Raw genomic sequence first — 15,432 nt, 5'->3', positions numbered from 1 at the left:
CATCACTTTGTGTTTTGAATTATATTTGAGATACTGCACAAACAGTCTGTGGATCTGGATATACAATTCTATAGTTTTTGCTTCCGTTATTGCTATCTCTTGACTTACAACTATCAGATGTATAAAAATGACAAAAATTCATAATTTAAGTGTTTTACACTTAATCTACAAACAAACAAATTTCTAGTACCTCTCAGAAGAGACACAAGTCTAATAATTTCTACATTTTATCAACCATAAATATAAAAAACCAACCAGCATCTACACCCATTCTTATTCATGACAATAAGAAATCACATAAAATTAAAAACAGCTAAACCACAAAAAGAAGAAACATGATAACCCAGGCAGAGAAAGAGTTTCTGTGAAATTACCAAGCCAAAGATAAAAGAGAAACTATCAAAACATAAGAATATGAAGAGTTATTATTGAAAATAAGTACAGTTAATTATAGATGACAGTCACATTTACCCTGATAGAATGATATCTCAATAGGAAGTATTGAAAATATTTAGAAAAACATTACTCTTATCTTAATAAATCTTGAAATAAGTATATTCACAGTAGTTACAGTTCTTTCGAGGGTTTTTTAATGGTTTGAGCAATGTTACTTTTACAAAAACAGGTTTACTTTAATATTTCTAAAAAGGTGTGGCCATCAGTGAAAATTTTTGCATTCTATCTTTGGTGATCAAATTAGTTTTAAATTCTATAAGAATGTACAAATATTATGTGTTGAAAATGAGGAATATATTCTGAAATAGTGCTATCAAATTTGTGATATATCATAATCAGGTTACTCTGTCATTATCCAATCATTTTCAATAGCATCTAACAAACATTCTTAAAATTAACATATACAAGTCATGTTGACAAAAAATCAATCTGAAAATTATTATAAAACTCAAGCAAAGCATATTACAAGTAGTCCTTTACAATGAAACATGTTTCACATTACAAGATTGTACGTGTCCTAGCACATCCTTACATTGGACTGGTGGATAATAAAGAAAACACTGATTTAAATAGTTTTTAAGTTACTTTAACCACAGAATGTGTGTATATATCTCCCATATGCAAACTTCAAAAACCGTACACTGGAAAATTTTCAAAAATTACAGATCTCATTCTTTTTGTATCCTAGGTCACTTATATGCACTTATTTCTTTTGTTATTATATTGTTTTTTATCAAAAGAGTTAAAACTCATTTTTTGTGAATTACATCCAACAAATAACTCCTACACAAACTTTTACACGAAATCAAGTCATGCACATAAACATGATCATTGTCTCTTATTTTATAACCATGAATTTTAAACTATGTAATAAATCATCAATTTCTTCTTGTCTAAAGCAGACTGTGAAATCATGAACTGTACGCTAACAAATTTCATTCCAGTATGTTTAAGATCATCAGGTCATCTCATAAAACTAATAATACCTGCACAATTAATTTAGTTGAAAAAAGATGGATCTTGATACATCACACACATTTTTTTCAAATATTGAAGTTATTAGGTTGTACATTACATTTGTGATTCAGAAAGTACGCAGTCAGATATTTGCAGGGATAACAGATATCATATTTGATTCATTTATACAAGTTCACTGTCTCCCCGACCCCTTTGTAGTCTTTCTGGCATCACTCATTAACATTGAATGTTATAAGTAGAAGAGTTCTCATATCATATGAGTTGTAATCATATGAAATATTTGTATTGGGAAGGGAGTGTACAGTTTTATTAACATGTTACAAAGATGCACAATACTGAGTTCTGTAAACAATCCTGTAGCTATACAGATTTAAATAAAAATTTATCAAATACAGATTTTTCATCCAGTCAATACATGTTTTTCTTTACACCATTTTCATCTTATTTTTGAAGTATATGCTATTAAAATTGTAATGAATAAGGAATATGTTTTTATCTCATCCACAAAGAGGTGGATGCACTTAATTTAAGGAAGCTTCAGGAAAGTCTTAATAAATAGTTGAATGATAAGGGTGTGTTCTTGGATGATCCAATGAGTTCCTTATTGTCCATTAAATAATTATATACAGTCAGTGCCTTCCAAAAGTATTCACAAACTTCCAATAATGTCACATTCTGTAGAAATACAAATGATGTAAACGTTTTTTGTTTTTTTATTAATAAAACTTAAGATTGTTATATGTGAAAGAAGCTGAATGTCAGGAAAACCTGGAAAGAAAATATATCAATGGAAATTTGCTGATTGCATAAGAATTCAGCACCCAAGTGGAAGCATTTTTGGCAGCAAATTACTACTGTGAATCTTTTTGGATATGACTCAAGCAACTGTGCACAATGAGATAGTGAAATTTTGTTCATTCTTTTTTCACAAAATTGCTACAATTCTGACTAGTTCCTTGGGGATCATTTATGAACTGCAATTTTCTAGTCTTATAATAAATTTTTCATTGGATTCAAGTCAGGACATTGACTTGTCCATTCCAAGACATTCACTTTCTTTGGAAACTATTCCAGTGTGGCTTTGACATTGTACTTCAGGTCACTGTCCTGCTTCAATGGGAATTTTCAACCCAGTTTTAGATTCTTGGCTGACAAGGTTTTCTTCTTGTATTTGCCTGTACTTTACACATTTCATTTTCCTCTCAGTCCTAACAAGCTTCTCAGTCTTTGCTGATGAGAAGTACCCCTATAATATGATGCTGCAATTGCCATACTTGATAAATGAGTTGGTGTTGATTGGGCAAGATGCTATGTTGGGCTTTTATCAGACATAATGCTTTTAATTTAGACTAAAAAGCTCAATTCTTGTCTCATCTTATCTTCTACCACATGTCTGCAGTATCATTTACATGCTTAGTTGCATGCTCCATATGAGATTTAAGGTGAATCGTTTTCCAGTAATGGCCTCTTTTTTTGCCACTCACCCATACAAGCCAGCTTTGTGTAGAATCCAGGATACTGTTAATGCATAAGCACTGACTCCAATCCTAGACTTGGAATTTTGCAAATCTTTTGAATTAACTGTTGGGTTCACACAGTGGCATCCCTAACCAATTTACTGTTTATTGAGCTCCTTAGTTTGTAAGGGTGGTATGAAGCATATTTCACCTTTTAATGATAGACTTTACCATAATCAAAGGGATAATCAGCAATTTTGAAATTTTCTTGTAACTTTCTCCTGATCTGTGCTTCTCTACCACCTTATCCCCGATTTCTTTGAAAACCTCCTTGGTCTTCATGCTTGAGTTTTTTGTATTACTATGCGAGTTGTGGCTTGAGCAGATGCATTCACTCTGAAGACAAGTTAAACCACTCTGATTACACACAGACAGAGACCATTAGACCAATTTTGGAGCCAATCAAATTATTCTTTTGCATTTTAACTGAAATAGGGTTGTCATAGCAAAAGAAGTTGAATACTTGTGCAATTAAGAATAATTCTAATTTTCTTTGAAAATCTAACTTACACAATGTAAGCATTTTTTTGGCTTTCTCAATTTGGATTAAATTGTATAGATCCTAAATATAAAATACTATTAAAAAGTTTCATGATTGCAAACTCAAATGGCATCAAATGTGGAAACTTTTTCATGGGCAAATACTTTTGCAAGCAACATGTGAACTTTTAACAGGTATTTTAGGAACTTCATAAATATACAAACGTCAATTATCGTAGAATTATCAGAGTTTCTTTCTTATTTATTTATTTATTTATTTATGTTTGGGTATTTTGATTCATTTGTCAGGAATTATGTTTGGAATAAATTTTTTGGCATTATTAAATGGATAATTCATGTTTATTTTATTGTATACACACACAAATTAAAATCATCTTCTACCAGTAAAAACTAAATAAATACTGCAATTTCTTTTTTTAAATAGATTTTGCAATTATATTATGTAATACTTATATTAAAAACTAAAAAAAAGCTGGTTTTCTAATGATTCAGCTTAATTTTCTAATTATGTTACATAACAAAGCAAATGTTGACAATTATGTGCTAAACATTTCAATTAATTTTACTAGATACTAAGGGTTCAGCAGTAATGTCAGTTCTGCTAAAAAAAATTAGAATTTAAATGTCAATCTGTATAAATTAATCATATAGGGCTCTGTCATTTTATCAATAATTAGAGTTTATTTCTTCAAGAATATTTATGTTTGATTTATTGTTCTTAAATTATATCAAATGCAATGTTAGTACATACACAATGGGTTCAGATAAAAGTTACAGATGCCTATGAATTAAAAACTTATTTTACTTATCTTAGCATTCACTCTTTACAGATTTAGGTTAAATGGTATTTTTACTGAGTGAATTGTTATTTACAAGGTCTGATCAAAAAGTTCTAAGACTTCTTCTGTTACAGATGCCAGTATAGAGGCAGTAAGCCTCACTGAGATGTGTACAAAGGACAAATAGTGATCTACCCCATGAACAAACCATTTCTCCAGACCTTATACCCGTGTTGAGAAAAATGTGTTCAAAGACAGATGTATCTCTCACCCCTGTCGTCAAAAAAATGGACAGAAAAGAAGAGCAACATGTTTGCATCAAGTTTTGTGTGAAAAATGGTAAAGAAGGAACAGAAATCCTCAAAATGTTAAGAACTGTCTTTGGTGATGACTGCTTAAGTAAGGCTGTCATTTATCAGTGGATAAAACATTTCCAAGATGGCTGGGAATCAATGAAAGATGACCCACATTCTGGGGAACTGTTGACATTGTCCACTGATGGAATGGTTGCTAAAGTAAAAGAAAAATTGAAGTGATTGACGATTAACTATTCGTGAAATTTCTGATAAACTAGACATTTCCTTTGAATCGTGTCAGGCAATTTTAACTTAAAAAAAACTCTGCATGCGTCTTTATCACGACAACACACCTTCACACACTGTTCAGTATGTTTAAGAATTTTTGGCACAAAAACAAAACATTCCTGTGATACCACACACCCAATATTCTCCTATTTTGCCCCGTGATGTTTTTTCTGTTCTCAAAAATCAAAATTAAATTAAAAGGAAAAAGATTTAATGACATTCCAACCATCCATAATAATAAAAAAGTAGAATTTAGTCACATGACAGTTGAAGACTTCCAGCATTGCTTCCAAAAATGGCAGGAATGTTGGAACAAGCGTGTATCAGCTGGGGAAAATTACTCTGAAGGGTATAGCATATAATATTGATGTACGTACATTATTCTTCAGAATAAAAATGAAGTCTTGGAACTTTTTGATTACACCTCGTATATACTGATTAGCACTGCCTCTTTTTCACTATGGGACAAATGAGATCATTATGTTAAGTTACAATAACACTATGTGTATGCAAGTTATCTTTCATCAGCATTATAAACACTTTTTTAATCATGCCACACTTCGTAACTGTTCATTCAATGGCTTCAATGTTTAGTAGATTATCAAACATTTGTGACTAACTAACATTAATTGACATTGTTCCTAAAGATATCAATAAGGGCAGCTAAATTTATTTCTAATTTTTAATTTCTTTTTCTACTAGTAGGCTAGAAAAGTAGGATAAACAGGAATTATAGATTTAGTAACTAAGGGAATGACAGAGGGAAGTAGTACCCACATGCTTCTCTGGATCAAAAGGCACGAGTACAACTGTCCCATTGCTTCTGACTTGGGCTACAGCTGCTGTTAATGAATTTGCCAATGCAGTGGCACCACCACCATTTGGACTAACAACTCCACTATGTCTTAATCTCCCACTCCCTTCACTAACGTATGTTGCTTGTTCCACAACTGTCTTAGATGTGTCTACAGAACCATTCTGTTCTTCATCAATGGATTCCATGACTGTCTGTAAACTAAGTTTGTAACATTTTATCAGTACTGTTATATAATGAACAGTCATTTTAATATTAAAATATTTTCTTTATTTTAGAAGCAAAACAAATTAATGTAACAAATATTATTTAAGGAAAGTTTACAAATGAATTGCACGTCAGGAACAAAACTGAAACACATTTAAACATTTTAATGAAAATCAATTTTATTAACCCTATAATTATAATTTGTATGCATTGACTGACCAATACATTTTTGTTAACACAAGAAATACAAAAAAAGGTGGACATATCTTTTGGTATTACTGATAATTTTACACTAATTTTTTTTTTTTTTACTTTACACTTCTAGTTTTTTTTGTTTTGTTTTTTTACAAGAAAAATTAGTAATCAAGTTTAAAATACACAAAACTTCCATAAATAATTTTTATAAAAGTTGTGTGGATTATGCATTAAAATTAAGCAGAGTTTAAAGTTCTTTCATTCCTATCAAACAAATTAAAAACAAGGCAATATATTTGTGGGAAGGATGCATCTATCATTACTTTCATTGGTGTTTTAAGTGGAATATATCACTATGGAAAATACAATATTTGTATTTAATCATGTGTCAAAAAAAAGTCTGGTTATAGAAGATTTCTCAATTTTATTCAACTCATCAGTGCAATTAACAACCACTCAGAAAAGTTAAATGCATGCATACTTTCAACCATGGGATATCCTACTCAGTTAAGTGCATAGTAGCAATGTGTTATGCTGTGATAACATCTATTTATCTGTTCAGTGTAATGTGAAATGAAGTTTAACACAACAACATGTGAAAACTGCTTACTATCCAAGAGGTTTAGATTTTTTCTTCCTTATTGAATGTTCTTCTGTTATAAATTAAACCATCATTTTACATATTAAAATGTAAAAGGTAAATATTAAATCATGTAACAAGTAATACACATAGCAAGAGTACTTATAACTTTTTCAACTCACAATATTACCACATACACACAAGAGCTGCAATTAAAAAATAATAATATAAATCACCAAAAAATAACAGGTTTATTTGCAAGACTGAGAAAATTGTTTGTTACTTTGAAGTTAAGTACAAAGCTACACAAATCTATGCACTACCCACCACAAGTATTGAAACCTGGTTTCTTGCACTGCAAGTCCACAGACATGCTGCTGTGCCACTGGGGGTAAAGAAAAGGGGACTGAAAAACCTAGTTTACAAGAAGTTGAGTCCTTGAATTTCAGAGAGATTAACATTGCACATGTTTGTAAAAATTAGTCTACTATTTTGTGTCTCACAAATAAATTTTATTAATGAAAAGAGTACTTTTAAATATCTCAACAAAAATTCTGGGACTAGCCGTCCTTAATTATGCAGTGTAAGATTAGAGAGAAGGCAGCTAGTCATCACCACCCACTGTCAAATCTTGGGCTACTCTTTTATCAACGAATAATGGGATTGATAGTAACATTATAATGCTCTCGTGGCTGAAAGGTCGAGCGTGTTTGATGTGAAGGGGATTCGAACCCGTAACCCTTGGATTGCAAGTCGAGTGCCTTAGCCACCTGGCCATGGTCTAGGTGTCTAAGCCAGGAAGTTAAGTTTCAGACATAGCTCTCCGCTTTTTTGAACTATTGTCGAGAGTGAAAACAATCAATCAATAACGTACAATGCAAACAGGGTTTTATCCGGTTTTGCCAAATAACAGGATTGACTGGCATTCTTATTTCATGCCCATATTTGAAAGTTATTAAAATGTTCAGCGATATTGTGCTGTGAACCTCGAGTTTTTTTTTTTTTAATATAAACCTGGCCTGACTACTATTAGGCATTATTACACCTGCCTTTGCTTGCCACAAATCACTGCCTAAAAGGATTTTACAGCGGTTTAACAATTTATTTAAGATTTTGAATTATATTCAACTGGTATGCAGAATTTGTATATAATAATTCAGAAACCAAGCGTAATAATTAACTTAAGTCACCCCCCGGTGGCATATCTGTGAACGTGCAATGCCAAAATCTGGGTTTCAATACTGTGGTGTTTCGAGCACAGATAGCCCACTGTGTAGCTTTGCGATTAATTACAAACAAACAATCCTCCTAGATGCTGCATTACATTCGATAATAAACTAACATATTATATGCAAGTTTATATATATATACATTTGCTTTTCCTGAAAAAATCATGAATGACTGATATTTTGTAGTATGAATCGTAATACTTGTTGTGTCATAACTTCGTTGTAAGATAATTTTGTATATACACAAAATTATAAATCAGAACATTGATTTAAGTGCTGCGATGCATCACGCAGAAATCGTGGAAGATTTAATCCAGTCACTCAGAAATAATAGTGAATGAATTTAACAACATTTTTTGTGAAGCTCAAACTTTGTGTAGTGAGCTTCAAATTGACATCATAATGCCAAGGCAGGCTAAAAGACATATGTACCATGCTAACTCACAAACCACTAGCCCTGAGAAGTACTTTCGTATTGTTGTATTTGTACCACTTGTTGATCACTTTCTTTCACAAATATGTGACCGTCTGTCCAGTCACAAAACCCTCCTTACAAATTTAATGTGTCTACTACCATCAGGATCTACCACAGAACAATCAGAACCTATAGCACAACAATGTGACAAAATTAAAGAGTTGGTCAATATATGTACAAGGCTGGCATTGACAGCACTTCACTAGCTGCAGTAGGTGAACTTAGGGTTTGGTACAAATCAATTGCGAACAACAGACCAAAAAATGTCATAGATGTATATGCAATGCAGAAATGTTCCTAGTAATTTCTAGACTCTTGAAAGTATTTGCCACGCTGCCTGTGTCAACGAGCTCAGCGGAGCATTCGTTTTCAACTCTCAGAAGACTCAAAATGTATTTGAAAAACACCACCAATGAAGATCGATTGAATGGCCTGGCCTCATTATACATTCACAGTGATATTAAAGTTGAACCAAATTGTGTTGTAGATGTCCTGACAAGAACGAACAGGCGTTTGAGCCTTTCATAGATATTTGATTGTATTTCTCTAGTTCTGACAAAACCTGGTGTATTAAAAGTGTTCAATCAGAAATTTGCATTTGATCATTTGTTGTGTGTGAAATTATCTGTCATGCGATCACGGATCTTTATGAAACTTCACAGGTGGCAACTGAACTTGTCTAAAAACAAAACAAAAAATAATAAAAACTAAACACTTACATTTGATTATGCAGTCATGAAAGCCATTCGAGTAATGTCAAAATAGTCCAACCTGCTACAGTAATTACCTCTACACAGCAATCATGTGTGTATAAAGATCAACTCATTTTATTCTATACATGTATATAACAGTCACCTGTCTACAATAGTCAGTATTAAGCCTTCTCTTTAGTGAGCCTTATAGACGGGTTACACTGTACTTCGTTCCAATTGAACTCTACAAGTCATTCAAATTGACTAACGAATAGCACACATAAACTAACTATCTTATCAAACGTCGTTAATCAACCATCATTCTTGGTTATCAGGAAGCTAATTGGAATAGTTTCATTTAAAACCGTGTACTTCTGTGGCACAGTCCCAATAACATGCTTTATGTGAATACAAACATTGGCCGATTTCCTACTTATCTTTGACCTACAGTTCTTGAGACAAGCTCTACAGTTGGTAAATGCTAGAATGTTTAGTTGAGCACACATGGAACCTACACTGTCACTTATGTCAAAACCACAATCAAATAACCAGGTAATATTTGGTTAAGGAAAAAAAAAAAAAAAAAAGCACGTCCTGTGATAAGTGTCTCCGGCTCTACCACCATATTTTTGTACGAAGGAAATTGTCCCTCGAGGTATTATCCCTATCAAACATTTTACAATATTATGATCCTTGCACGATGATCAACAGTCTGCCCGTACTATCAGGATTTGATGGCTTCTTTATTAACACTTCAAAACGATCGATCATTACACACATCTCTTCTAAACTCCATCTATATCACGCCAATAAACAGAAGGTTTCATTCTCACACACGTCACTTCAGTTACATTTGTAAAGGTCCTAAGAACTGATGATTGTGAAATACCGAACTGATATGACAAAAGCAACACAGGTAGATTAAGTTGAAGTCTCATGAGAGTCAGAATTTATATTCTAAACATATCCGATTTGTAAATTATTGTTCGAAGTGTTGAAATGATTATCAGTGCGGCACATGCTGATATCCCTTTAATGCTTCTTTCTCGTCATTTTCATGAAATTCCTCTTTAGAAAATTTATTCGCGAGCGCCTTCAAAGTTAGATTCTCAGAAACTAAAACAAGTTAATTCACTTTTTATTGATCTAGAAAAATTCCATTAAACTTCTTGGAGATACGATTTCATTATTGATAAACAATTCAGATTCAACCTCTTCAGAAACCGAAAGGTCACATTTTTGTTCTTCGTTCTTTCAGTTGGTAGTTGGATGTTATTCCAAGTCTGTATTGGGCATCCATCGGGGTTATTCCTATCATACAAATATGCCTTCTTTCCTGAAAAAAATGTTATTATTAAAACAAGAACTTGTATCATTATAATTAAAAACAGCAGCATCTCACGATATAAATTTCTAAATTTGTACTGAGGAAACAATATTAAAGTACTAAAAAAACACACACATAGCTAACGGCATCAAAACAGACGGAAAGAAATGGGTAGGGTAACATAAAACAAAGACGTAATTGATCTGTTACTATACTAAAATAAAATTGTAAATCAATTTTAAAAAAAGTATTACATACCTGGATAAAGTATCAAGCATGCTGTCTAAAACTCTTGTCCATAAATTTCCGATTTATTTTAGTTAGTCACTTCTTCATGAGTCACTACTTAGTTTTTCACATTCCTTTTTAGTCTATTTTCACGATCCTTTATGTTCGAATAGCCACTTTAAAACCATTGTATTTTGAATTATACTCTAGGATAAAAATTAGCAACAGCCTTTTGTGGATGTTTACTTTACTTGTTTTTGCATTTCGCGCAAAGCTACACAAGGGCTATCTGTGCCTAATTTGGCAGTGTAGCCAACTCTTGGGCTACTCTTTTACCAACGAATAGTGGGATTAACTGTTATATTATAACGCCCCCACAGGTGAAAGGGCGAGCATTTTAGGTGTGATGGGATTCGAACCCACGACCCTCGAAATACAAGTCGAGTGTCTTAACCACCTGACCATGCCGGACATATATTTAATGGGGCACTCGGGAGTGTTAAGGTAACTCCTCCAACATGGTCGACTTCACATTGGTTAATAGTCTGAAATCGGTCTGTCTCATTCACTGGCACTTTTTTGTTTATAACTGTTGGAGGTTCAGATAAATAAAATAAAGCACACAATACCACGAGATCAGAACATTTTAAAACAACTTTATAACGAAAACTCCATATTAGTAATATATAGAATATAAAAAAAAAACTTCGCATTACACAAAAGTAATCAATGACAAATTATATCGAGATGAGTTTTCGAGAGAAAAAAAATATTAACAAACGTATAAATAAATAAATATTATAGGCGAAAATTGTTTTCAATAATACATCATGGCTCAATCTTTGAATTTTCCTATAATGCAGCACGTTATTTGCTGTGCAGAAAGTACAGGTATTTACAAATCTTTTTCGGAGGACGAAAGTCCATTTATTAATTACACATTTTCAACATACAATTTGTTTTATTGAAAATTTCATTTTGGTGGTACCAAGATTCCCCGATTGTCCGACTTACGCAAGCTTGATCTTATCCATGGGGCATCAAAATAACTAATTATCATAGGACTAACAAAAAATATAAAAATTTGACCCTAAAAGTTTTTAAAATCAAATATCACTAAATTAATCCATTAGAAATTAAAGGCGATTTAAAATAGCATTTAAGTTTTATCATTCTACCTATCACAAATTTGGATGTATTTGCTATCTCAAATGCACTTATACACCTTATCTGTGTTTAATCTGAATACGAGATCAAAAATGACCGAAAGCTCGCAAGATACGACCTATGGCTAACACAAATCACTTGTCAGAAAGCAGTAATGTTATACTGTTTAAAGAATAGTGGTCGGCTAGATTTATGTCTTTGTATTACTATAATACACAAAAATATTGAATCACTTTGATGTAACCAGCGACTTCTACTGGATAACAAAACCTGGGGGTGAGAGCAGTTATAAAATATCACTACATGAAACAGAAACAAGCATATATATAGCATTATTTTGATTTTTCGTTTTTTAAATTCAAGAATGAAGGAAGCTGACCCCCCACCCCTAAAAATAGATACTCTTCAATAGCTACAGACTCAATAGAGTACTTGTAAAAAAAGACAGCATTATTGGGTCGTCCATTTTCCTATTTAAAATATGACAAACAATATTTATAAATTCAATATAATATTAGCATAAAATACTTATGTACCGCTGCGGAATTCTAAGATCCTACCTTATGATTTCACAATCAAGCGTATCCATTACCTTAATTACTTGTATGAATATCTATCTCAACGTTTCAATTATTACAGACTTGTCTGTTGCTATTTCCCGAACTTAACTTTTTCTAAAAGAAAAGTTCCAATTAAGCATCTCAGATTCATTTTTTTCCTGTGTTTTCATTCGAATTATTTTCAACCTTCGAATTCTCCAATATTTTCAGTTTCATTTTTTTTACTGTGTTTGTGTTGAAAAACAGAATATTAAGCCCCATAATTCTGCTTCCTGAACGTGTATAGAATGCGTTTGTGTGTGTCTATATAGAGACACACAGAATTATGGGGCTTAAGCGCTATCTGGCAAAAGATCAGCCAAACAGTTTTTGAATCTAATTTGAAAAATAATACCCAAGTGTCCACCCTCAGTGTTCGTTTCTCTTGATGCTGTGGTCTCACTCACACTCTATTATTGAAAAACAATTCAAAAATGAAACCCAGGTCCAAACTCATTAAAGAAATTCACGCAAAGCTACTCAATAATTATCAGTGTTAGCCATCCCTAATGTTTGTTTGTTTTTTAACTCCAGTCAATGGTATTTACTTTCAACTCGTATCTGAACGAATAGGTGCTTCTAAAAAATGCAACTGACGAACTTGCAGATCCATAGTCCAGCACACTGACCACCGGACCACACTTCCCCAGGCTTCTTGGCTGTAAATGATTTTTTTTCACATTTTTTTACTAACCCATTTCATTAAAATTCTCAAATCAAATAGCATACCATTTCTTCTTTCTGACAAAATTCACTGTTAAAAAGCTGTTACATTATATTTTTGTGTAAAGAATTGTGCTGTACTTGATGAATTTACTCATATTGCTGCAGCAAAGAAAACCTAGTACATCGTTTCAACTAGAGTATGTTACATGGCCAACTGAACTGGTCATCTCTAATATTGAATGAAGAATTCCCCAGAACCACCATAAAACCAGCCCATACTCTAATAATAAAACTCATTAAAAAAAGAAGTAACCACCTACATGAATAAATAAAACTGATCATTGAAAGAATTACGATATGAATGAAACACGCCTACAAAATTACATAGACTAATCATCACCAGACTGATTCAAACTAAGATTTTAAAAAGTTACAAAAATACATTAAAATGACACACAAAAAAGGAGGGAATAAAATAAAACAATATTTATGACGCTTCTAGAAAGATTATCAAGGTCTTCAGAAGATCCAGCTTTTAACAATGGCTCTGCAAGAAACTCTCTAACCCATCTGAACACCATCCCTGTACCATGTTAATTATTCTTTGAGCTAGTAATCTTCTTCCTGGAGCCAAAAATGCTATTCCACAAGATATCAGTGTTAATTATTTTAGTGGTCCAAGCCCAAGGTTCAATTTCCAACAAAATGCATCAACACTCAAACCTTTTTTTGCCCTGTCGCTATGGTCCACACTTGCTAGGACAGCACCTACTAGGACCATCTTTGGAGCTATTGCCGATTGCTCCAGGTAGTGAGTGTCATGGGTGGTTTGGCGATTTCCTTGATTGAGTTAGTAATTGCTAAGGAAACAGTGAAGAGAGACTGCACTAATGTTAAGGATTTTGAGGGGATAATCTTTAAGTTATATCTCTGATATGACATGGTTGCACAGTGTTTCTTCAGCGTACAGATGTGTTGGTACTAATTTCTTTTGGCTGTGTTGCCATATCAGGCATCAGACAAAGTGTCATAATATTAAAGAAATCAACTTCAAAAGTGGTTCTGTGGTTCTGAGAACACCTACTGCAGATTCTCTTTTGCCTGAATCTCCCTAGTTGAGATTTAATCTGTAATCTCCCTAAAGGCATTCATTTTCGTCAATAACAACTCGTCTCAATAGTGCTTCTGGCAGTTTTCTTCATTGCTTAGTTAAGCAACAAGACATTCAAATGGTAAAAACCATAAAACTCTGAATGGAAAAAAATCAGGACTGAAAACTTCAAATGAACAAAATTTGCAATAGGTCAGAAGTTGAGCAAGCAATATAAAATTAATCATAACAATCAATCTGGCTACATGTGGACTCTTTCTAGGAAAATGTTGTTCAGACAAGATGTAATTTATGTGCATAAATCAATATTCATGGTGATCACACCTGCTTGATATATAAGAATACATTTGATCCAAGGCTTAATGAATATGCAGTTCCCATTATTTGTTAAGGAATAATTCATACAGCTTTAACAGACCTAAAGTAACAATTATATAGCAGCAAATATTGACATTTCATACACGTGATTTTTTTGTTTTTTTTTAGTAGAAATGTAATCAAACTTCTTACAAATATTATCTATAGAAAGTGCTTAACTTCACAAAAAAATTTTAATGTTCCTGTAGTTAACCTAATTATGTTGCAAACTTGTAATCATTAGTATTTGGGACCAAACTTCAAAATATTTTTTATGTGCTTCAATGAAATGTCATATTTTTCCCTCAATGTAACTTGAGCTTATCTATGTGTTCTTTACCCAGCACAAGTATATCACACTTGTTTATACATAAACGTACACAAACTGTTTCATATATACTGAAAAAATACATATGCTGTTGTATACATGCATTCTTTGCCACATATTAACTAACACATACTTGCAGTATATCGGTCATCATTCATCACTAATTAGCAAAGTGATACAAATTTTTGCTTCATTTATGGAGTCAGTGACAATTTCTTATGCTGCATTAGAGCATAATTTTTACTGCACTTCAGGAAGACTTGTACAGACCATTAAGCATAATCCCACATTGAGACAAAATACATTAATTGTATTGAAAGATCACCAATTCTCTCAAGAAGCTTTTGCATACTAATGTCCTGTAACATTCACTAAGAAATTTAAGTACTTGTAAAACAAAGATAGTAAAGTCCTTTCACCCTATTACTGTTTTTTCAGTCATTATTGACATTTGAAACAAACCATCAACTTCCTATTGATCTTATTTAGTAAGTTTAATGAGGTAAACATTTTTCAGCTTGAAAATTAGTTTATTTTCAACTGATGATATTTCAACCAACCAGCTGCTGAGTAACAAACAAGTGATTAGTTATCATGTAACACTGTATAGAAATCTTACCATAAAGCATCATGTGATAGAAA

General features: G+C 32.4%; 1 protein-coding gene across 12 annotated transcripts in view; it reads right to left on the bottom strand.

Annotated features, from left to right (window-relative positions):
- Positions 1-15,432, bottom strand: part of LOC143230332 (cyclic AMP-dependent transcription factor ATF-1-like) — a 67,554-nt gene that overhangs the window by 35,688 nt on the left and 16,434 nt on the right. For 6 of the 12 annotated variants that reach the window (XM_076463716.1, XM_076463712.1, XM_076463706.1 and 3 more), the window contains 2 exons: positions 9,035-10,343; positions 5,593-5,830 (listed from right to left, as the gene is read on the bottom strand). In XM_076463716.1, the coding sequence (XP_076319831.1) occupies positions 5,593-5,817 (225 nt within the window). In that variant the 5' untranslated portion in view covers positions 5,818-5,830; positions 9,035-10,343. The remainder of the gene's footprint in view (positions 1-5,592; positions 5,831-9,034; positions 10,344-15,432) is intronic. The other 6 variants (XM_076463711.1, XM_076463708.1, XM_076463710.1 and 3 more) reach the window with 1 other exon arrangement.

Source organism: Tachypleus tridentatus, chromosome 10 (genome assembly GCF_004210375.1).
Source record: "Tachypleus tridentatus isolate NWPU-2018 chromosome 10, ASM421037v1, whole genome shotgun sequence".
Classification (NCBI taxonomy): Eukaryota; Metazoa; Arthropoda; class Merostomata; order Xiphosura; family Limulidae; genus Tachypleus; species Tachypleus tridentatus.
Note: the sequence above shows the minus strand (reverse complement) of the source record. Positions and strands in the feature narration are given on the sequence as shown.